Here is a 22,488-nt window from a genome sequence, read left to right on the forward strand (position 1 = left end):
GGTTGGACTGGATGAGCTTTGGAGGTCCCTTCCAACCCAAGCCATTCTATGATTCAAAGGCTGCAGATTGTCAGGAGCCTCTTTGAAGTATTTCTACTATTTCTAAATCATATTTAGAAGTGTTTAGATACTTCTCTGATGGGTGTCTGTCTGTTGGCCATCACCAAGGTCATTGTGCAACTGGTTGGACTTAGTGTTTTAGACTTGACTGGGGGCTTTGCTGAGCTCAGGTTCTCCTTGCATCTCTTCTCCATCCTCAGGTTCCATCTCTGTTTCTTGGCAGGTGCCCTGCTCCTCCAGGATCGCTGCCATGGTGCTGAAGGTCTTCTTCCCATCGTGCTGCTCTTCAGCAGACAGTGGCATTTTGATTGGCCACTGGATCTCCCAGCAGAGCTCTGCTGTTGTCCTGGCTGTGCTCCACTTCCCTTTTATCCCTGTCCAGGTGAGGAAGTACCTCAGTGAAGTCCAACGAGCAACTCAGGTCAGCGTTTCTGTGCTCGGCTCATGGACCAACAGCAAACAGGAGAAGGAGGAGAGCCTCAGTCAGTTCCTAGAAGACCTTGGGACGTTATTCTCCCACGAGCTGTGGATCCAGATAAGCAAAGAGGGAGACAGCAAATTCTGGAGCTGTTCTGCCCTTCAGAAACACTGCAGCCAGCCTAAGGAGGAGGAAATCATCTTGGTATACTACGAGCAGCGCCAAGTGATGCTGTGCCACCTGCATCCCCCTCTGCACACAGCTGCCTCTGCTGAGCAAGGGACAGCTGATGCCTCAAAGCTGGCTGCTATCTTTGACACAGTTGCAAAGAGCAAGGTGCTGTTCATGACAGACAGGTATGATGAGGGCCCCATCAAGCTGACCCACTGGCAGTCGGATGGGGTGGAAGCCAGCATCATCGTGGAGCTGCTGAAGCAGGCCTCTGTGCCTGCCTGCATGCTGCTCACCTTCCTGCTCTCCCTTGTCTCCTGGATCTGCAGGAGCAGGTAGGTTGCTGCAGCATCAGCCAGCTTGTGTGTTTTGGGTGCAGATCTACCTCTTGCAAGGTTCCTGCTCAGCCCCAGGGAGAAATGCACTCAGTACAAAATGGTTCTGGTGGATATATCAAGAAGAGTGTGGCCAGCAGGTCGAGGGAGGTTCTCCACCCTCTCTGCTCTGCCCTTGTGAGAACACATATGGAACACTGTGTCCAAATACTCTATTCAGTTCTGGGCTCCCCAGCTCAAGAAGGGCAGGGACTTGCTGGAGAGGGTAGAGAAAAGGGCTATGAAGATGCTGAGGGGACTGGAACTGCTCTGGTGAGACCTCACCTGGAGTGCTGTTTCTAGCACTCCCAACACAAGAGACACCTGGACCTGCTGGAGCAAGTCCAGAGGAGGCCATGAAGATGATCAGAGGGCTGTAGCACCTCCCCTATGGAGACAGTCTTAGAGCATTTCAGTATCTGAAGGGGATCTACAGGAGAGCTGGGGAGGGACTGTTTAGAAGGGCCTGTGGGGATAGGATGAGAGGCAATGGTTTGAAACTGGAGCAGGTGAGATTTAGGTTGGACATCACGAGGATGTCCACAATGAGGGTGGTGAGGCATTGGGATGGGTTTATGAGACATTCAAGGGGAAACTTGATGGGGTCCTGAGCAACCTGCTCTAGGTACTGAATCACAGAATGTTAGGGGTTGGAAGGGACCTCTGGAGATCATCCAGTCCAACGCCCCTGCCAGAGCAGGGGCACCTATAGCAGATCACCCGGGAACACATCCAGGTGAGTTTTGAATATCCCCGGAGAAGGAGACTCCACAACCCCCCTGGGCAAGCCTGCTCCAGGGCTCCAGCACCGTCCCAGTGAAAAACTTCCTCATGTTTCCATGGAACTTCCTATGCCTCAAGTTACACCCACTGCCCTTTGTCTTTCTGGGGTTTTTGTGGTCTCATACAATTATGGACTGTTTTGGGTTGGAAGCCAACCAACCTCCCAGCACTGAGCAGGGACATGTGCTACCAGAGCAGGCTGTTCACAGCCCCAACCAACCTGCCCTGCACTGCTGCCAGCCATGGGGCAGCTCCCACCTCTCTGGGCAGCCTGGGCCAGGCTCTCCCCACCCTCACTGCCAAACATTTCTCCCTTCTCTCCACTCTCAATCTCCCTCTTTCACTTCCAACCATCCCCCCTTGGCCTGTCCCAACAGGCCCTGAGAAAAACTCTGTCCCCAGCTTTCTTCTGTCCCCTTGAAGCACTGCAAGGCCACCAGAAGGTCTCCCTGGAGCCTTCTCTCCAGGCTGCACAACCCCAACTCTCCCAGCCTGGCCTCCCAGCAGAGGGCTTTCACCCTGCCAGCACTGCTGTGGCCTCCTCTGGCCCTGCTCCCACAGGTCCCTGTCTGTACTGAGGACTCCAGAGCTGCCCCAGCACTGCAGGGGGAGTCTCGGCAGGCACAGCAGAGGGGCAGAATCCCCTCCCTGCCCCTGCTGCCCACACTGCTGGAGATGAGCCCAGGACAGGCTGGGGCTGGGTTTGATGTTTAGGGACAGTCAGCTATGAAAAGCTAAAGGAAGAGCCGAGTGGTGTCCCGTGAGAGCTGCGTGGGAGCTGTGTGTGAGCGCCGCGGACGCAGCCCAGCAGCGGTAGGGACCGCGGGCAGTGAGCGCAGAGCTGCAGCCAAGCTCCGCCTGGCGCTCAGGTCCTGACCGTCTCGGCTCCAGGGCGTTCTGCAGCGCCACCTTGTGGTACAGCTCCGCCACTGCAGGGCGCTCTCCGTAGGGACTTGGCCGCAGCGTTTCCCTTTGCGCCGAAGGACCATGGGGGGCTGCTGGAGACATCAGGATGGTTTAATTGTGAGCTCCCATTAATAATGGTCTGTTTGCAAGAACCGTGGTCCCTGAGGATGATGAAGGGACCTTGACAGGCTGCAGAGCTGGGCACAAGCCAGCCTCAGGAGGGTTCAACAAGACCAAGGGCAAGGTCGTGCAGCTGGGTCAGGGCAATCCCAAGCACTGATACAGGTTGGGCAGGGACTGGCTGGAGAGGAGCCCTGAAGAAAGGGACTTGGGGGTGCTGGTGGAGGAGAAGCTCCCCAGGAGCCAGCAGTGAGCACTTGAAGCCCAGAGAGCCAAGCAGAGCCTGGGCTGCAGCAGAAGTGTGGCCAGCAGGGCCAGGGAGGGGATTCTGCCCCTCTGCTCCACTCTGCTGAGACCACACCTGGAGTACTGCATCCAGTCTGGAGCCTCTATTACAAGAGGGCTATGGACATGCTGGAAGGTGTCCAGAGAAGGGCCACAAGGATGAGCAGAGGGCTGGAACTGCTCTGCTCTGAGGAGAGACTGAGAGAGTTGGGGCTGTTCAGTCTGGAGAGGAGAAGGCTCTGAGGTGACCTTGTTGTGGCCTTTAAGTATCTGCAGGGCACTACAAGAAAGCTGTTTAAGGCCAGGCTGGATGAGGCTCTGGCCAGCCTGATCCAGTGTGAGGTGTCCCTGCCCATGGCAGGGGAGTTGGAACTGGATGATCCTTGTGGTCCCTTCCAACCCTGACTGATTCTATAATTCTAACATCTCTCCTGTAAAGAAAGGCTGAGAGACCTGGGGCTGTTTAGGCTGGAGGAAAGAAGGCTGAGAGGTAACTTATCAACATCTCTAAATATCTGAGGGGTGGGGGGCAAGAAGAAGGGGCCAGGCCCTTCTTTGTGGTGCCCAGTAATAGGACAAGGAACAACGAGTATGAGCTGGGCACCACGAGGTCTCACCTCAACAGGAGGAGAAAGTTGTTTGTTGTGAGGGTGCTGGAGGGCTGGAGCAGGCTGCCCAGAGTGGTTGTGGAGTGTCCTTGTGTGGAGAGCTTCCAAACCCCCTGGGATGTGTTCCTGTGTGACCTGCCCCGGGTGCCCTGCTTTAGCAGGGACCCTGGACTGGATGATATGCAGAGGTCCCTTCCAACCCCTCCCATTCTGTGATTCCCTTGCTGGGTGAGGATGGGGAGATCAGCAGCACAGTAAGTGTTGAGCACAGGGCTCCAGAAGCCAACAGTTCTTCTCCTCAGTTCTGCTTGAACTGAGGTGTTCTGGCAGCTGCTGCTTCCACCAGGAATTTGTCACCTTCAGCCATCTGCACAGAAGGACACAGGTGGAGCCTATCTCCACCCTCCCCCCTCTGCCTTTCAAGTGCAATTCTCTGCTCTAGCACAAGGTTGCCACAATATAACTCTGTAAGCACTGGGCTGGGCTGTAATTGGAAGAGAAAAGTCATCTGCACTTGTGCCTGGGTGAAGCTGGGGAACCAGGACAGCTCTGCCATGGGGACCCAGCCTGGCCACCCCCATGCCCCCCTCCCCTGCACACAGCTCTTCCCTCTGCCACTTTGGATCTCACCTGCTGACAAGTCAGCTGAGGAACAGGCTGTGCATTGGTCTCCAAGGTGGGAGGCTGTAACCAAGAGCTGAGTGACTAACTGGGAGGCCTGCAGTGAAGGATGATTCACAGAGCACTGCCTGGGCTTCAAACCCAGTGGCAGTGGGGAGGGGACGATGCCAGCACCCTGGATTTAACCAGACAAAGCTGGCATCAGGGGTGGTTGAGAGGGCTGAGGAGGGTGGGGGAAGGATGGGCACAGCAACCACACAGAGAAGGACTTGGAACAAGCATTCCTTAGAGGGCTGGAGACAGGCTGGGACAGGCTGAGGTTGTTCAGCCTGGAGAAGAGAAGGCTCCAGGGAGACCTTAGAGCAGCCTTCCAGTACCTGAAGGGGCTCCAGGAGAGCTGGGGAGGGACTTTGGAGAAGGGCTGGGAGTGGCAGGATGAGGGACAATGGCTTGGAGCTGGGAGAGGGGAGAGGGAGAGTGGAGAGGAGGAAGAAATTGCTTGGAGTGAGGGTGGGCAGAGACTGGCACAGGTTGCCCAGGGAGGCTGTGGCTGTGCCCTCCCTGGAGGTGTTGCAGGCCAGGCTGGATGAGGCCCTGAGCAGCCTGGGCTGGTGGGAGGTGTCCCTGCCCATGGAAGGGCTTGGAACTGGATGAGCTTTCAGGTACCTCACACACAACCCATTCTGGGCTCTCTGAGAGGATGCCCACAGCAGGATTTGTTGCCCACAGCAGCAGTGCTGCTTGGTGTTGCTGTGCATTCTCTGAGCAGCCTGCGTCCCTCTGTGTCCCTTGAGACCACAGCAGTCACTGCTGTGCCTTTCTTTGGAGCTGGGGTGGTGATGCAAGTAAGTCCCCAGAATAACTGAGCATCATTTAGTACTTTTCCTCTGAGTCACAGAGAACAAACTGTGTGAATATTTCCTCCCCTACAAGCCTAATGTGACTTTGGAGAGCTGGTTAACTGCTGAGTGTGCCCCAGGTGATGCTGAGCACCCTTGGCAGGGCAGAAGGTAGTGGTGAAGACCTTGAGAAAGGAATTTGGAAGTAATAAAGAGTCATGGAATTGTTTGGGTTGGCAAAACCCTCCCAGAGCATCCAGTCCAACATCAACCCAACCCCACCATGGCCACCAAACCCTGGCCCCAAGGGCCATGGCCACAGGGTTCTGGAACACCTCCAGGCATGGGGACTCCACCACCTCCCTGGGCAGCCTCTTCCAGTCCCTGACCACTCTTTCAGCAAAAACATTTTTCCTCCTCTCCAACCTAACCCTCCCCTGGCACACTTTCAGGCCATTGCCTCTCTTTCTGTCCCCTGAGCCTAGGGAGCAGAGCCCAAGCCCCAGCTGGCTCCAGCCTCCTCTCAGGGAGCTGCAGAGAGCAATGAGGTCTCCCTCAGCCTTCTCTTAAGAAAGAGGGAGAACAGGGACAGGAACTGCAGGAAGATGTCTCTCACAAACTCCCAGTAGATTCTAGTCTCCAACTGGTGGTACTGGGACCTGTGAACACAGCTGTGTTGCTGTGCTGAGCACACTGGTGTCTTGAGTCCAGTCTCCTGGAGACTCAGCACAGGATGCAATCCCAAAGCTTTGGGTGCAGTCAGGACCAGTTGGAATCAGGACCAGCTGGAATCAGGACCAGGAGAAATCAGGACCAGGAGGAATCATGACCAGCTGGAATCAGGACCAGGTGGAATAAAGACCAGTTGGAATCAGGACCAGGTGGAATAAAGACCAGTTGGAATCAGGACCAGGTGGAATTAAGACCAGGTGGAATCAGGACCAGGAGGAAACAGGACTAGGAGGAATCAGGACCAGCTGGAATCAGGATTGCCTTCTACCTCCCTTGGAAAATCAAGGCTGGTGGTTGTGTGGAATGCAAATGGGAGGTTGGGTTGTCTGCTTTGGATGGCTTGGTCTGAAAGGCTGTCTTAGATCTGCTCACCTGTGAGGGAGGTCTTTGGTGGTCCCATCTCAACACCATCTCTGCTTGCACAGCCTTGACTGTACACAGGATGCTCTGCATGCATGGCAGAAGGAGAAAGGGACATAGCCATGCTGCTGCCCATGGAGAAGGACTTGGGGGTGCTGGGGATGTGCAAAGCTGAACATTCCCCAGCACTGAGCACTGCCAGTCCAGCCCCAGCCTGTCCTGGGCTGAGCCCCAGCAGTGTGGGCAGCAGGGGCAGGGAGGGGATTCTGCCCCTCTGCTGTGCCTGCTGAGACCTCCCCTGCAGTGCTGGGGCAGCTCTGGAGTCCTCAGCACAGACAGGGAGCTGTGGGAGCAGGGCCAGAGGAGGCCACAGCAGTGCTGGCAGGGTGGAAGCCCTCTGCTGGGAGGCCAGGCTGGGAGAGTTGGGGTTGTTCAGCCTGGAGAGGAGAAGGCTCCAGGGAGACCTTCTGGTGGCCTTGCAGTGCTTCAAGGGGACAGAAGGAAGCTGGGGACAGACTTCGGAGCAGGGTTTGTTGTGACAGGCCAAGGGGGGATGGCTGGAAGTGAAAGAGGGAGATTGAGAGTGGAGAGAAGGAGAAATGTTTGGCAGTGAGGGTGGGGAGAGCCTGGCCCAGGCTGCCCAGAGAGGTGGGAGCTGCCCCATGGCTGGCAGCAGTGCAGGGCAGGTTGGTTGGGGCTGGGAGCAACCTGCTCTGGCTGCAGCTGTCCCTGCTCAGTGCAGGAGGCTCGACCTGGATGAGGTTCAGAGGTCCTTTCTGACCCAAAGCCTTCTCTGATTCTGTGCTTTCTGCAGGGTGCTGAAGTTTTGGCCTTTGTGTTTCTTCTGGAGCAAGCTCTCAACCTGTGAGCAGCTGGGACATCGCCTGCAGCACCTCCAGGTCATCAGCAGCAACAAGAAGGCTCAAAACCAGCCTCAGCTAATGAGGTATGAAGTGCAGACAGGGTCACACACAGCTTTACTCCTGCCCTGTCTCCTCTGAGCAACCCAAACCATGGTATGAGGACAGGCTGAGAGCATTTGGGCTCTTTAGCCTGGAGAAGAGACCCAGGGGGATCTCATTAATGCTGATCTATACTCCAAGGGTGGGTGACAGGAGGAGGGGACCAGGCTTTGTTCAGTGGTGCCCAGTGGCAGGACAAAGGGTAATGGGCACAGCCTTGGAACATAGGAGGTTCCATCTGAACATAAGGAGGAACTTCTGTAACTGAAGGTTGATGGAGCCCTGGAGCAGGCTGCCCAGAGAGGTGGTGGAGTCTCCATCTCTGGAGGCCTTCAAAACCTGCCTGGACACATTCCTGTGTACCTTCTCTAGGTGAAGCTGCCTTGGCAGAGGGGTTGGACTGGATGACCTCCAGAGGTCCCTTCCAACCCCTGCCATTCTGTGGTTCTGTGCTCCTGTGTCTGCACAGCACCACAGGCTCCTCCACAGCCCCATGCCCTCTTGTCTTCCTTGCTCTGCTGCCTGCTTGTTTGCAGATCTTTGCACTCTTCATATTCTTACATTCACAAAATAGTGTGGGTTGGAAGGGACCATCAAGACCACCCAGTTCCAGCCCCAGTAGCACTTCACCCTGCTTCACGGGTGACTTGAAGGGCTGTCCTGAGGCTGGGCCTTGCCAGGTCATTCATAGATTCATAGGATGGTTTGAGTTGGAAGGGACCTGCAAGATCATCCAATTCCAGCCCCAGCAGGACTTCACCCTGCTCCACAGGTGACTTGGGAAGTGCTGTCTTGAGGCTGGGCCTTGCCAGGTCATTCATAGATTCAAAGGATGGTTTGAGTTGGAAGGGACCCTCAAGATCATCCAGCTCCAACCCCCTGCCATGGGCAGGGACACCTCCCACCAGCCCAGGCTGCCCAAGGCCTCATCCAGCCTGGCCTTCAACACCTCCAGGGAGAGGCAAACACCACAAGTATCCTGGGGGAAGGCTGTTACAGAACTGCCCAACTGGGATGAAGAAACAAAATATTCTATAGACACCTGAGAGAGGTCTCAGGTTTGATGGCCCTTGTTGTTATGTGTGACTTCAGTGGCCTTGGTGTGTGCTGGAAATGCAACACAGGAGAAAGGGAGCAGTCCTGGAGGTTCCTAAGGTGTGTGGTTCCCATGGTGTGGGATGCCTGTGTGGCACAGCTGGTGAAGGAGCCAACTAGGGAAGAAGCCCTGTTGTTTGTGAACAGAGAAGGACTTGTGGGTGATGTAAGGCTTGGGGGTCATCTTGGGCACAATGATCAGGGAATTCCAGAATGCTTGATTGTTGGAGAAGTGCAAAGGGAGGTCAGCAGAACTGCTGCTTTCAACTTCCAGTGGGCAGTCTTCAACCTGTTTCAGAGACTGATTGAGAGGATCCTCTGAGATGTGGAATCATAGAACCATAGAATCAGTCAGGGTTGGAAGGGACCACAAGGAACATCCAGTTCCAACCCCCCTGCCATGGGCAGGGACACCTCACACTACAGCAGGCTGGCCACAGCCTCACCCAGCCTGGCCTTAAACACCTCCAGGGATGGGACCTCAACCACCTCCCTGGGCAACCCATTCCAGGCTCTCACCACTCTCATGGGGAAGAACTTCTTCCTCATGTCCAGTCTGAATCTCCCCACTTCCAGCTTTGTTCTATTCCCCCTAGAACTATCACCACCTGACACCCAAAAAGTCCCTCCCCAGCTTTCTTGTGAGCCAAGGAGTTCCTGAAGGCTGGACACTGTTCAAGAAGGAAGCCCTAAAGGTGCAGGAACAGGTAGTCCCTATGTGCTGAAAGAAGAATTGGTGGGGAAGAAGTCCAGCCTGGATGAAACCCCCAGGTTTGGGTTCAACTCAGGTTAAACAGAGTTTATGATACTTGAAAGAAGGGGCAGGGCACTCAGGACTGTAAAGTTGTGAGGCTGTGCAGGGAGAAAATCAGAAGGACCAAAGGCCATCTAGAAATTAATCTGGCTTCAGTTGTTAAAGACAATAGAAAAAATGCTTCTACAAATACTTTAGCAACAAAAGGAAGACTCAGGAGAGTCTCCATCTTTCATTGGATGCAGGGGGGAACATAGTGGTCAACAATGAGGAGAAGGCTGAGGTACTCAATACTTTCTTTTCCTCAGTCTTTAGTAGTAGAACTATTTGTTCACGGGATACCCAGCCCTCTAAGCTGGAAGGTGGAGGTGGGGGAACAGCCTCCCTGGGCAACCTGTGCCAGTGTCTCAGCATTATAATGCCTCTTTCCATAGCCTGGCAAGGGTGAGAGGAATATCCCCTGGGGCTTGGAACTGGATGGTCTTTAAGGTCCCTTCCAACCCAACCCATCCTGTGATTCTTCATTGCCCCCAGAAAGGTTGTGCTGCAGCCATGGCTGCCTTGCTTTGCTCTCACTGCTCCCTCAAGCTCATTGCTTTCGTGTCTGCTGCTGTTAACCAGAAGCTGCCATCAGTGCTCAGTGGCACTCTCACACAATCCCAGGATCCCAGCATGGGAGGGGTGGGAAGGGACCTCCAGACATCACCCAGTCCAACCCCCCTGCTAAAGCAGGGCACCCAGGGCAGGACACATCCAGGTGGGGTTGGAAGGTCTCCAGAGAAGGAGACTCCACAACCTCTCTGGGCAGCCTGCTCCAGGGCTCTGCCACCCTCACAGCACAGAAGTTCCTCCTCATGTTTAGATGGAACTTCCTAGGGTCAGGTTTGTACTCACTGCCTCCTGTCCTGTCCCTGGGGAGCACTGAGAAGAGTCTGGCCCCAGCCTGCTGACACCCCTGAGATATTTGTAAGCATTGATCAGACCCTCCTCAGCCTCCTCTTCTCCAGGCTGCCCAGCCCCAGCTCCCTCAGCCTCTCCTCAGATGAGAGACTGGTGTGGAATTTTTGATGAATTTAACCTTTTAATCAGAACTTAAATGGGATAAAATGTTGGGAGGCCTCCAGCACCCTCACACCAAAGACGTCTCTCCTCCTGTTGAGGTGGAGCCTCCTGGGTGCCAGTTTGTGCCCATAGCTACCAGTCTTATCAGAGGGTACCACTGGAAAGAGAAGGGAACAAAGCAGAAGGAAACAAAGCCAGGCTTGAGGGGGTTCTAGAGGTGGTGCTTGGGTGCTGTTCAAGAGAAGTGTGCAAGAACTTGGAGGACGTTCTCCTGATGAAATAAAAGTAGACCTGGAGAGTCTCAGAAGCCTTTTCCTCCCACTTCCATGCAAGGCAGAGTCACCTGGAGAGAGACAAACTGAACTCTGGGGCAGGTTTCTCCTGTTTCCTCTCAGGGAATTTTTATAGAATGGGGGTGGAAAGGGAGATCTGAAGGTCCAGGCCAGGTTAGATCAGGCCTTGAGCAATCTGGGCTGGTGAGAGATGTCCCATCCCATGGCAGGGGGTTGGCACTGGATGAACTTTAAGGTCCCTTCCAACCTAAACCATTCTAGGCTCCTGGGATCATCTAGCCCAACCCCCTGCTAGAGCAGTATCACCTAGGACCTTCCAGCAGAGCAGAAGGGTTTAGATGTTCTCCTCTTTCACCCACTCTTCTCTCCTGCAGTACCAGACACTCCAGCAGCAGTCCCAAAGGCAGTGTAGGAGGAAAAGCAAACCTGCAGAACAGGGAGAAGAAGAGATCTGAGACAGATACTGAATGCCCGACAGCCACTGCACCAGCAGGCCTGGGCTCTGGGGTTCTCTGATCAGGAGCAGTCTGTCAGGAACACTTCAAACAGGAGCAGATCTGAAGGCCTAAAGTCCCTGTGGCTCTTTAATCTCATTTCCCACACAACTCACCTCATAGAGTTTCATTCATGAACTCTGGCAGCAAGGGGGAACTTCATCAGGCTTCTGGGTGGAGAATCACAGAATGGTTTGGGTTGGCAAAGCCCTCCCAGAGCATCCAGCCCAGCCACCAACCCAACCCCACCACTGCCACCAAGGGCCATGGCCACAGGGTTCTGGAACACCTCCAGGCATGGGGACTCCACCACCTCCCTGGGCAGCCTCTTCCAGTCCCTGACCACTCTTGCAGCAAAGACATTTTGCCTCCTCTCCAACCTAACCCTCCCCTGGCACACTTTCAGGCCATTGCCTCTCCTTCTATCCCCTGAGCCTAGGGAGCAGAGCCCAAGCCCCAGCTGGCTCCAGCCTCCTCTCAGGGAGCTGCAGAGAGCAATGAGGTCTCCCTCAGCCTCCTCTTCTCCAGGCTCAACACCCCCAGCTCCCTCAGCTGCTCCTCCCCAGCCCTCTTCTCCAGACCCTTCCCCAGCTCTCTTGCCCTTCTCTGGACCTGCTCCAGCCCTCAATGTCCTTCTTGGAGTGAGGGGCCCAGGACTGACCCCAGAATTCAAGGTGTGGCCTCCCCAGTGCTGACTACAGGAGGACAACCCCTGCCCTGCTCCTGCTGCCACCCCATTGCTGCTCCAGGCCAGGCTGCTGCTGCCCTTCTTGCCCACCTGGGCACTCCCTGGCTTCTGTTCTCTCTGTGTGTGTGTGCAGCCAGACTGACTGCTGGCTTTACCTAATGTCCATGAAGCATCTCTCTCTCTTGGAAAGCCTTTTTCTGATCTCCATGTAGGTACTCTGAGTGCTGGTGGCTTTGGCAAATTCTCCCCTGTGTCCATACAGACTTGCCTGCCATTCCTCTTTGGAGCTTCAATCCCAGTCTTGGCTCCTTTACTGAAAAAAGCTTTTGTGGTGTGGGAGGCTCAGAGTGGCTCCAGGTCTGGCCACAGGAGGAGCAGCACACCAGGGGCAGTCACAAGATCTGCACACCCTGAGCCCTGCAGCAGTGTCCTGGTGTCCCTGGGATGTGGTGTGAGACCCCCACCTGCAGCACTGCCTCCAGCTCTGGGTCCCCCAGCACAAGAAGGACCTGGAGCTGCTGGAGAGGGACAGAGGAGGTCATGAAGATGATCAGAGGCTGGAGAAGCTCCCCTGTGGGGACAGGCTGGGAGAGTTGGGGCTGTGCAGCCTGGAGAAGAGAAGGCTGCAGGGAGACCTCAGAGCAACCTTCCAGTACCTGAAGAGGCTCCAGGAGAGCTGGGGAGGGACTTTGGAGAAGGGCTGGGAGTGGCAGGATGAGGGACAATGGCTTTGAGCTGGGAGAGGGGAGAGGGAGAGTGGAGAGGAGGAAGAAATTGCTTGGAGTGAGGGTGGGGAGAGACTGGCACAGGTTGCCCAGGGAGGCTGTGGCTGTGCCCTCCCTGGAGGTGTTGAAGGCCAGGCTGGATGAGGCCCTGAGCAGCCTGGGCTGGTGGGAGGTGTCCCTGCCCATGGCAGGGGTTGGCACTGGATGATCCAACCCAAACCATTCTCTCTCATGCCAGTGAAGCTGATGGTGGTCACTGAGGCCCTGTCACTGCCCTTCCTTGTCCTCTAACCCTACTTCTCTTTGTGCTGCATGCAGGAAAGCCAACATCTTTGTGTCCCTGCTGCTGGATGTGGCTCTGGGGCTGCTGCTGATGTCCTGGCTCTACAGAAAGAACAGAATTGGGCACCTTGCTGACACCCTCATCCCTATGGCTGATGTAAGTCTGCTCCAGGCTGCTCCCCTTCCACCTGCTGTGGCTGCTGAGCAGCCCTTGGTGTGGGGGTAGCTGTAAGGAGGCAATGCCTTCCACACAGTGGGTTCAGGGGGAGTCCTGTCTGCAGATGAGGTCTGCTCAAGAACAGGCAAATCTTCCAAGCAAGCCTGCAGGGGCTGCTCAAGAGGAGCAGAGCTCTGCTTTGCAGGTGCAGTGAATAGCAGTTAGATGTTTACCAGAGGGCTGCTTCAGCTCCTGAGTTTACAGTTATGGCTTGGCCAGGGCTCTGCAGAGGCAGGTGGAGTGGTCACCAAGCCAGAATACTTCTATTCTGGAGTGAATTCTTCCCCTCACTCCAAGAAGGACATTGAGGGCTGGAGCAGGTCCAGAGAAGGGCAAGAGAGCTGGGGAAGGGTCTGGAGAAGAGGGCTGGGGAGGAGCAGCTGAGGGAGCTGGGGGTGTTGAGCCTGGAGAAGAGGAGGCTGAGGGAGACCTCATTGCTCTCTGCAGCTCCCTGAGAGGAGGCTGGAGCCAGCTGGGGCTTGGGCTCTGCTCCCAAGGAGCAAACAACAGGACAAGTGGAAACAGCCTCGAGTTGCCCCCAGGGGAGGTTCAGGTTGGGCATGAGGAAAAATTTCTTCCCCAAAATGGTTGTCAAGGCCTGGCCCAGGCTGCCCAGGGAGGTGGTGGAGTCCCCATCCCTGGGGGGGTTTCAGAGCTGTGTAGCCATGGCTCAGTTGTGCCCTGGTAATGCTGGGGTAAGGGCTGGACTCAATGACCTTCAAGGCTTTTCCAGCCTTAAATGATTCCATGATTCTCTGAGAGGAAGTGTCCTCAAATTGCTGCTGTGTGGGATGTGGGAGACAGGAAAAAAAACCATCTGTCAGCTGGGTTGGATCTGATCAAGAGCTGCCAAGTCAAAGAGTCTGATAAGGTGCTGCACAGTCCAGTGTGATAAGCAGAACAGCTGTGCTTGTGAAAAAGCCTTTGAGGGGGGAAAAACAAGGGTGGCAGGACACAAAGCCCTGAAAGCCTGCCTCAGAGCTCTGCTGTGCAGGAAAATTATGCTGTGCCCGGTGGTTTGCTCCAGCAGAGCTCCCCTGGCTCACTCAGATCCCTCCCCATCAGCACACATGCAGTAAGAACCAGGCTGGCTCACTTCACCCTGCTTCTTGGGTGGTTCCTTTGAGGTGCACTGCTCCCCACTGGTGTCTGTTTGGTGCTGGAAAGGAGGTCAGAGGCTGCAGAGCAGGCACTGACCTGAAGTCAGCTCTGTTTTGGGAGTGCTGAGTGCTGGCCTGCAGCTGCACAGCCTCATCCTTTCTCTGCCCACTTGCCTTTCATTGCTGGGACAGGAGCTGGATCTTTCCTTGAGTTCCTTCCCCTTTGCTCTTCCTCCAGCTTCTTGGGTGGGAGGGGGTTTTATTCTGATCAGAGAATTCCATCAGCAGTTTTAGTTTTCCAGCTTCTGCTGTCTGGCTTGGCAAGAGCTCACATTTCCCTTGCTCTGTCTCTAATCATAGGACCATGGGATCATGGAATTGTTTCAGCTGGAAAACACATCCAAGATCATCTCTGCTATGAGGACAGGCTGAGGGAGCTGGGGGTGTTCAGCCTGGAGAAGGGAAGGCTCCAGGGAGACCTTAGAGCAGCCTTCCAGTATCTGAGGGGGGCTAAAAGAAGGTTGCAGAGGGACTGTTCCCAAAGGCCTGCAGGGACAGGATGAGAGGCAATAGTTTGGAATGAGAGCAGAGCAGATTTGGGTTGGATGTGAGGAACAAGTTCTGCACCAGGAGGCTGCTGGAACACTGCAACAGGTTGCCCAGGGGAGATAGTTGAGGCCCCATCCCTTGTGCCCCATCAAGGTGAGGCTCACCAAGGTTCTGAGCAACCTGATCTAGGGGAGGATGTCCCTGCTGACTGCAGGTGGTTGGACTGGATGACCTTTGGAGGTCCCTTCCAAACATTTCTATGATCATTGAGTCCAAGCATCAACCTGAGACCACCATAACAGAGTGCAGTTGTGGGCAGGAGGAAGAGCAGGATGGTGAACAGCAAGGTGCCAATAAATAACTGGGGGAAGAGAAACACAAAAGAATCCTCCTGGTTAGCAGAGCAATGGCAGAGCAAAATCACAGCAAAAGGAAAGAGCAAACTGGGACAAACCCAAACTTTCCAAGGCTCCATCCTGTGGTTTTTTGCTCCTGGTGCTGCCACCTCCAATGTTTTGAGTCTTTCTTCCCTCCCTGGGCCTTTAGCAGGCTCCCTGTGGCAGGAGTGTGTCTGGAAGGAGAACTGACTGGCACCTGACAGCATTTTTCCTCTGCAGGCAATCCTCAAAGTTTCCTCCTCCAGACCAGAGTGCTCTGGAAGCAGCTCACAGCTGCTGCTGCTGCTGCTTGTGCACTCCCTGCCCAGCTAAGGCTCAGAGCCATGGCTCATATTTTGCCAGCAAAGCACAGGATCAGAGAATGGTTTGGGCTGGAAGAGACTTCCAATGTCATTGAGTCCAACATTAACCCAACCCCACCATGGCCACCAAACCCTGGCCCCAAGTGCCATGGCCACAGGGTTCTGGAACACCTCCAGGGATGGGGACTCCACCACCTCCCTGGGCAGCCTCTTCCAGTCCCTGACCACTCTTGCAGCACAGAAATTTTTCCTCCTCTCCAACCTAACCCTCCCCATTTCAGGCCATTACCTCTCCTTCTGTCCCCTGAGCCAACCCATTCTGTGAATCCCTGAGTCCCTTCAGCCAGGTGCATTCCCCAGCTGTGTGCTGCAGGCTGCCACTCTCAGCCACCTCAGCTCACAGCCTGCTCCATGGACTTGGTGGCTGGTTCCAGTTTGGGTGAGCAGCTCCCATCTGAACTACCAAGCAGCAAAGCCTGCACTCCACCCTCTGCCCTGAGACTGCAAGGGACACCTCTGGCAGAGGAGTGCAGAGAGAAAAGCAGTAAGTAACATCAGCCTGGGATGGAATCAGAGGGTCAGAGAATGGCCTGAGGTGGAAGGCACCACCACCTCCCTGGGCAGCCTGTGCCCATGCTTGAGAACCCTTTCACTGAAGAAGTTTCTTCTCATGTCCAACCTAAACCTGCCCTGGGGCAACCTGAGGCCATTTCCTCTTCTTCTGTCCCTTTGTCCTTGGGAGCAGAGCCCAAGCCCCAGCTGGCTCCAGCCTCCTCTCAGGGAGCTGCAGAGAGCAATGAGGTCTCCCTCAGCCTCCTCTTCTCCAGGCTCAACACCCCCAGCTCCCTCAGCTGCTCCTCCCCAGCCCTCTTCTCCAGACCCTTCCCCAGCTTTGTTGCCCTTCTCTGGACCAGCTCTAGCCCTCAATGTCCTTCTTACCCTGTGGTGCCCAAAACTGACCCCAGGATTTGAGCTCTGGCCTTCCCAGTGCCCATTCCAGGGGCACAATCCCTGCCCTGCTCCTGCTGCACCATTGTTGCTCCAGGCCAGGCTGCTGGTGCCCTTCTTGCCCACCTGGGCATCCCCTGGCTGCTCTTCTCTGTGTGTGGGTATCTGTGCACCCAGAAACACTCTTGATTTACACTGACTGCTGGCTTCACCTAATGTCCATGAAGCATCTCTTGGAAAGCCTTCTTCTGACCCCCATGTAGGTACTCACTGCAACCTCTACTCCACCACCTCCCTGGGCAGCCTATTCCAATCCCTGGGCACTCTTGCAGGACAAGAAATGATCTTTACCTTGTTCCAAGCCCCAGGTCTGTGATCATTCTGTCCCTGCTGTGCTTTCAGAAGGTGTCATGCAGTGTCCAGCATGGCTCTGGATCGTGGTCATTGCCATTTTTGTTCTCTTTCCCTGTGTCAGGGTTGCAGGTTTTGAGGCTTGCTGCAGGCAGCACTCAGGAGAAGGCAGCAGCAGTCCTTGCCACAGCCTTGCTCTTGTCTGTGAGCCATGCACCCCAAGCACTTCCCTGTCTTAGTTCTGAGCCTTTTTCCTTCAGAGGTACTTCAGCTGGAGGAGCTGCAGCTCTCCAGTGCCCTCCCTGTGGCACTGTTCTAAGTGTCCAGCTCTCAGCACTCTGATTTCTTAACGAGTCTGCAGGGAAGTGGCTTTTGGCTGAGTTGCTGTTTGCACAGGTGGCTCTGGGAGGGCTTCCATCTGCCCAGTGTCTTTGGCAGATGGACACTCTCTGTGCTCAAGGTGTGGCTGAGCCTTGTCAGAGTCCCTTCCTCCTTCAGCAGCTCAGCTCAGCCCCTCTCTCTCTCACTCAGCTCACACATGCTGGGGGCAGGTCTTTGCAGCATGTCCCCTCACCTGCTGGCTTCCTGACCCTGCTCTCTCCAGGAGCTGCTGGCTGGCTTTCCTGGAAGTGCTCAGTGACGTGGGTGGCCTGGAGCTCAGGCAGTACCTGGGGCTCTGCCTCTCCAAGCTTATCAGTTCAGGCCACCAGCAGCCTACAGAGTCCTAGAATCCTGGAATCATGGAGGTTGGAAATGGCCTCCAAGCACATCCAGTCCAGCCACCAACCCAACCCCACCATGTCCCCGAGTGCCATGGCCACACATATCTTGAACACTTCCAGGGATAGGGACTCCACCTCCTCCCTGGGCAGCCTCTTCCAACCCCTGACCACTCTTGCAGCACTTTTGCCTCATCTCCAACCTAACCCTCCCCTGCACAGCTTGAGGGCATTACCTCTTGTCCTGTTGTTAGTTATTTGGGAGGAGAGCCCAGCACCAGCCTCACTCCAACCTCCTTCCAGGTCGCTGTAGGGAGCAATGAGGTCTCCCCTCAGCCTCCTCTTCTTCAGGCTAAAGAACCTCAGGTCCCTCAGCCTCTCACAGAATCACGGTAGGGGCTGGAAGGGACCTCTGGAGGTGCCAGGGCAGGGGCACCCAGGGCAGGTCACACAGAAACACATCCAGGGGGATTTGGAAAGTCTCCACAGGAGACTCCACAACCTCTCTGGGCAGCCTGCTCCAGGCCTCCAGCACCCTCACAGGGACAAAGTTTTCCCTTCTGTTTCCCTGGCACCTCCTCTGCTCCAGCTTACCCCCAGTGTCCCTTGGCCTGTCCCTGGACATCCCTGAGCAGAGCCTGGCTCCAGCCCTGCACATCTTTATCCCCAGCACTGAGGGCAGCCCTCAGGCTCCTCTGCTCCCAGCTCCCTCAGCCTGGCCTCCCAGGAGATGTTCCACTGCCTGCAGCAGCTCTGTGCCTCTGGGATGGACTCTCTCAAGCAGTTCCCTGAGGTCCTTCTTGACCTGAGGGGCCCAGAACTGGACACAATATTCCAGAGGTGTCCTCAGCAGTACAGAGTGGAGTGGGAGGTGAACCTCTTTGACCTACTCACCACAGCCCTTCTCATCCACCCCAGGTTGCCCTTGGCCTTCTTGGCCACCAGGGCACACTGCTGGCTCAAGGGCACCCTTCTGGCCACCAGGACCCCAGGTTCCTCTCTTCTGTGCTGCTCTCCAAACCCCTCCCCAGCTTCACTGCCCTGCAACTTCCCAGCCTTACTTTTCTCTTTCAAGCCTATTCAGTTGTGGCTATAAAACCTTTGGGAGGCCTTTGGCTGCCTTCAGTGGCTGTTGGTTTCTGTGCAGGCCTTAAAGCCCTACAGATCTAAGTGATCCCAAAAATCCCCCAGTGATGAGCTCAGCATGTGGCCTGGAAGCCAGCCCCACTTCTGCTGCAGGATGACAGCAAAATCTCCCTGCAGCCATTCAGCAGGAGGGTTCCTGCTGGCTGCTGAGTGTCCATCTGGTACACATTGTTCCCACCACTTGGGCTCTCTTCCATGCTGGGGAGCTGCCAAGCTAACCAGAGCAAACTTTCCCATGTGCAGGATGAGTGACTTTGCCTTCCCTGGTGCTGAAGTAGATCTAGAGGACAGCATCTGGACCCCTCTGGAGCTGAGCTGAGCCTCTCATATCTTGTTCAGTGTCTGAGCCTTACCCCAGGGCTCAGTGCTGGGGCCAGGTCTCTTTGATGTCTGCAGCAATGCTCTGGGTGGGGGCATGGAGGCAGCCTCAGGCAGGTTGCAGATGGCACTAAATTGGGTGGCAGAGTTGATCTGCTGCAGGGCAGGAGGCTCTGCAGAGGGCCCTGACCAGGCTGGATCCATGGCTGAGGCCAATGGGATGAGGTTCAACAAGGCCAAGGGCTGGGTCCTGCCCTGGGGTCACAACAACCCCAGGAAGGCTCCAGGCTGGGGGCAGAGTGGCTGCAAAGTGCCCAGCAGAGAAGGGCCTGGGGGTGCTGGGTGCCAGCAGCTGAAGAGGAGCCAGGGAGTGCCACCTTGCCCTTATTTTAACCTTACTGACCTGGCTGATGCTGCCACTGCCAAGCCAACCTCACAGAAGGCAGAACCTCCTTGGTTTGACTGATTTCAGTTCTGGCAGACCCAGAGCTGTGTGGGCCCTGGCTGCAGTGCTCACTGCCTCTGCTCTGGAGGGAGCAGATGCAGGCAGGTTGTCTGGGCTCTCAGCACAGAACTACAGAACTGCCAGGCTTGGAAGGGACCTCAAGGCTCATCCAGTGCCAACCCCCTGCCATGGGCAGAGACACCTCACACCAGAGCAGGGTGCTCACAGCCACATCCAGCCTGGCCTTAAAAACTTACAGGGATGAGGCTTCCACCACCTCCCTGGGCAACCTGTGCCAGTGTCTCACCACCCTCATGGGGAACAACTTCTTCCTGATGTCTACTCTAAATCTGCCCTCCTCTAGCTTGGATCCATTCCCCCCAGTCCTATCCCTACCCCACACCCTCAAAAGTCCCTCCCCAGCTTTCTTGTAGCCCCCTGCAGATACTGGAAGGCCACAAGAAGGTCTCCTGGGAGCCTTCTCCTCTCCAGACTGCACAACCCCAACTCTATCAGCCCCCAGGGTCAGCAGCTCAGCTCCTGAGCTCCCTGTGCTCCTGAGCCTTCATTCTTCATCCCCTGGCAGAATGGCTCTGAAATGAGCACTTAGCTGGCAGTCCTTGGTGATCCCCAAGACATCAGCTCCCACCCTCCCAGCTCCATGGGCTGGCCCCCACAGCACATTGCTTGTGTCACTCAGTGAGGCAGATGTGATTCAGAGGCACCTGGGGAGGGAGTGCTGAGCTGTGGGCTGTGTGCAGCAGGGGGTTTTGGGGCAGGCTTTCAGATCCAAGAATGGAAAAGGTGAATAATCTTCTCTCTGTGGGTGCCCTCACAACCCTCCTCCTTCCTCTGGCTCCCACCAGGCTTCCCAATGGTGGTCCTTGGGTTTGCCTTCTGTCAAAAATAGCTGCTTCAAAGGGCTGCAGTTACCTGTTTCAAAGAGCACAGCTGGTTCTAAACTACCTTCTCTTTCTGAGCCCTCAGCTCTGCCAGCCTTGCTGATGGCTCTCTCTCTTCAGCTCTAATCTCTTGGAAACAGTTAAATATTTCTCTCAGATCTTGCCTGCAAAGTGTTCCTGGGACTGAGAGATACTGGGATGGAAGTTCCTCTGGAGTTGTGTTCTCCTAGGCCAGGAACCCAACAAGGAGAGAGGAGGCTCTGGAAATATCCTGAGATGTTGGTTTGAGAAAGAAGGTAACTGAGAGCCCAGCATCTGCAGCAGCCCTGGGGCAGCTGAGCCTGCAGAAGAGCAGCCCCAGAGTGCAGCTGAACAAGAGCTAAAGGAGCTGTGGGGGGCAAGAGGCTGGGGCCAGACTCTGCTCAGTGGTGCCCAGGGCCAGCACAAGGGGCAAGGGGCACAAAGTGGCAGGCAGGAGGTTGGATGTGAGCAGGAGGAGAAAGTTGTTTGGTGTGAGGGTGCTGGAGGGCTGGAGCAGGCTGGCCAGAGAGGTTGTGGAGTGTCCTTGTGTGGAGAGCTTCCAACCCCCCCTGGGCATTGTGCTCCTGGGCATTGTGCTGTGGGTGCCCTGCTGGGGCAGGGCTTGGGCTGGGGGAGCTCCAGAGGTCCCTTCCCACCCCACCCTGCTGGGGTTCTGGGATTCTGTGTCTGGCAGGGAATGCTTAGGCTCTGCCTGCTCTGACTTGTACTAGATGCTTCCCAGTGCCCACCTGCAGGGTGCTTGCTGTGTGTCCTGTGCCACTGATGTCACCTCACTGTCAGCCCCTCAGCACATGGTGACTGGAGGGAAGAGCAGGACCATAAAGAAAATATTTCCCTAGTGCTCACCTGAACTGCAGCCTTTCAGCACTTACAGGGAGAGGCTGAGCAGCAAGCTGGGGACAGGCTTTTGAGCAGGGCCTTTTGGGACAGGCTAAGGGGGGATGGTTTGAACTGAAAGAAGTAGATTCAGAGTAGAGAAAAGGGAGAAATGTTTGGCAGTGAGGGTGGGGAGAGCCTGGCCCAGGCTGCCCAGAGAGGTGGGAGCTGCCCCATGGCTGGCAGCAGTGCAGGGCAGGTTGGTTGGGGCTGGGAGCAACCTGCTCTGGCTGCAGCTGTCCCTGCTGGCTGCAGGGGATTGGACTGGATGAGCTTGAAAGGTCCTTTCCAGCCCAGCCCAGTCCATGATTTTATGATTCCATGATCTCATCTAAGCCATGTTTGACTGAGTCTCCAGCTTGGTCCCTTCCCCCGTTATGAAACCCTCCCAGCTCCCAGTGTCTCATCTACTCACTCAGCCCACACTCAGGCTTCCTGACTGCAGCAGGAGAGCTGCACACAGCCACCTTTTCTGGGTCTGCTTTTGCTTTTGAGCAGCCCTAAAAACATCTGCCTGGGAAACAACTTGAAAGCTTCTGCCTTTGGACTGTGTTTGCCCAGCTAAATAACAGCAAGAGAGGAGGGCACCTGCCAGAGCTGCCTGCCCCTGCCAGAACCCAGCAGCACCTCTGGGACTGGCAGCCTCCTCAAGTGCTGCCCTGCTGAAGAACTGCTTGCAAGCATTTCAATATTTTATTCCAACCTCCAAATCACCAATCCAGCACTTTAAATATTAACCACAGGCTATTTATAACCTGGCTGCTGCTGCTGCTGCTGCTCAGCCCAGGCTTCAAATCAGTCCTGGCTTGCAGGGAGACAGAGGAGAAATGAGTGAAATCAAAAGGCAAAGCCTTTGTTTGGATGAGTTGAAGCTGGAGCCCTTGATTTTGCCATGACACTAGGAGTCAAGTGGTTCCACACTCACTTGACAAGGATCCTGTTGGTTCCTAGGTAAGATGGAATCATTCCTTGGAAGTCAGTTTGCAGATGGCACCAAATTGGGTGGCAGAGTTGATCTGCTGCAGGGCAGGAGGCTCTGCAGAGGGCCCTGGCCAGGCTGGATCCATGGCTGAGGCCAATGGGATGAGGTTCAACAAGGCCAAGGGCTGGGTCCTGCCCTGGGGTCACAACAACCCCAGGAAGGCTCCAGGCTGGGGGCAGAGTGGCTGCAAAGTGCCCAGCAGAGAAGGCCCTGGGGGTGCTGGGTGCCAGCAGCTGAAGAGGAGCCAGGGAGTGCCCAGGTGGGCAAGAAGGGCAGCAGCAGCCTGGCCTGGAGCAGCAATGGGGTGGCAGCAGGAGCAGGGCAGGGATTGTGCCTCTGGGCTGGGCACTGGGGAGGCCACACTTGGAAGATTTGGTACAGTTTTGGCCCCCCAGGGAAATTATCCCTGTAAATGACAGAGAGAGAAGGGTACAGTGCACAAGCCTGAGGTGGAGTGTCCGGAATCTTCTCCAGGTGCTGCATTTGCAGAGCTCTTCTCTTGCATGGGCTGGCCTGGACGTGAGGCTGTCGCTGCCTCTCTGTGGCACAGTGTCAGAGGTC

General features: G+C 55.7%; 1 protein-coding gene across 1 annotated transcript in view; it reads left to right on the top strand.

Annotated features, from left to right (window-relative positions):
- Positions 1–285: 285 nt before the first annotated feature.
- PIGQ (phosphatidylinositol glycan anchor biosynthesis class Q) overlaps positions 286–22,488 on the top strand; it is a 44,055-nt gene continuing 21,852 nt past the window's right edge. The window contains exons 1-3 of the mRNA XM_054391063.1: positions 286–984; positions 7,092–7,223; positions 12,669–12,789. Coding sequence (XP_054247038.1) covers positions 311–984; positions 7,092–7,223; positions 12,669–12,789 — 927 coding nt within the window. The 5' untranslated portion in view covers positions 286–310. The remainder of the gene's footprint in view (positions 985–7,091; positions 7,224–12,668; positions 12,790–22,488) is intronic.

Source organism: Indicator indicator, chromosome 22 (assembly GCF_027791375.1).
Source record: "Indicator indicator isolate 239-I01 chromosome 22, UM_Iind_1.1, whole genome shotgun sequence".
Classification (NCBI taxonomy): Eukaryota; Metazoa; Chordata; class Aves; order Piciformes; family Indicatoridae; genus Indicator; species Indicator indicator.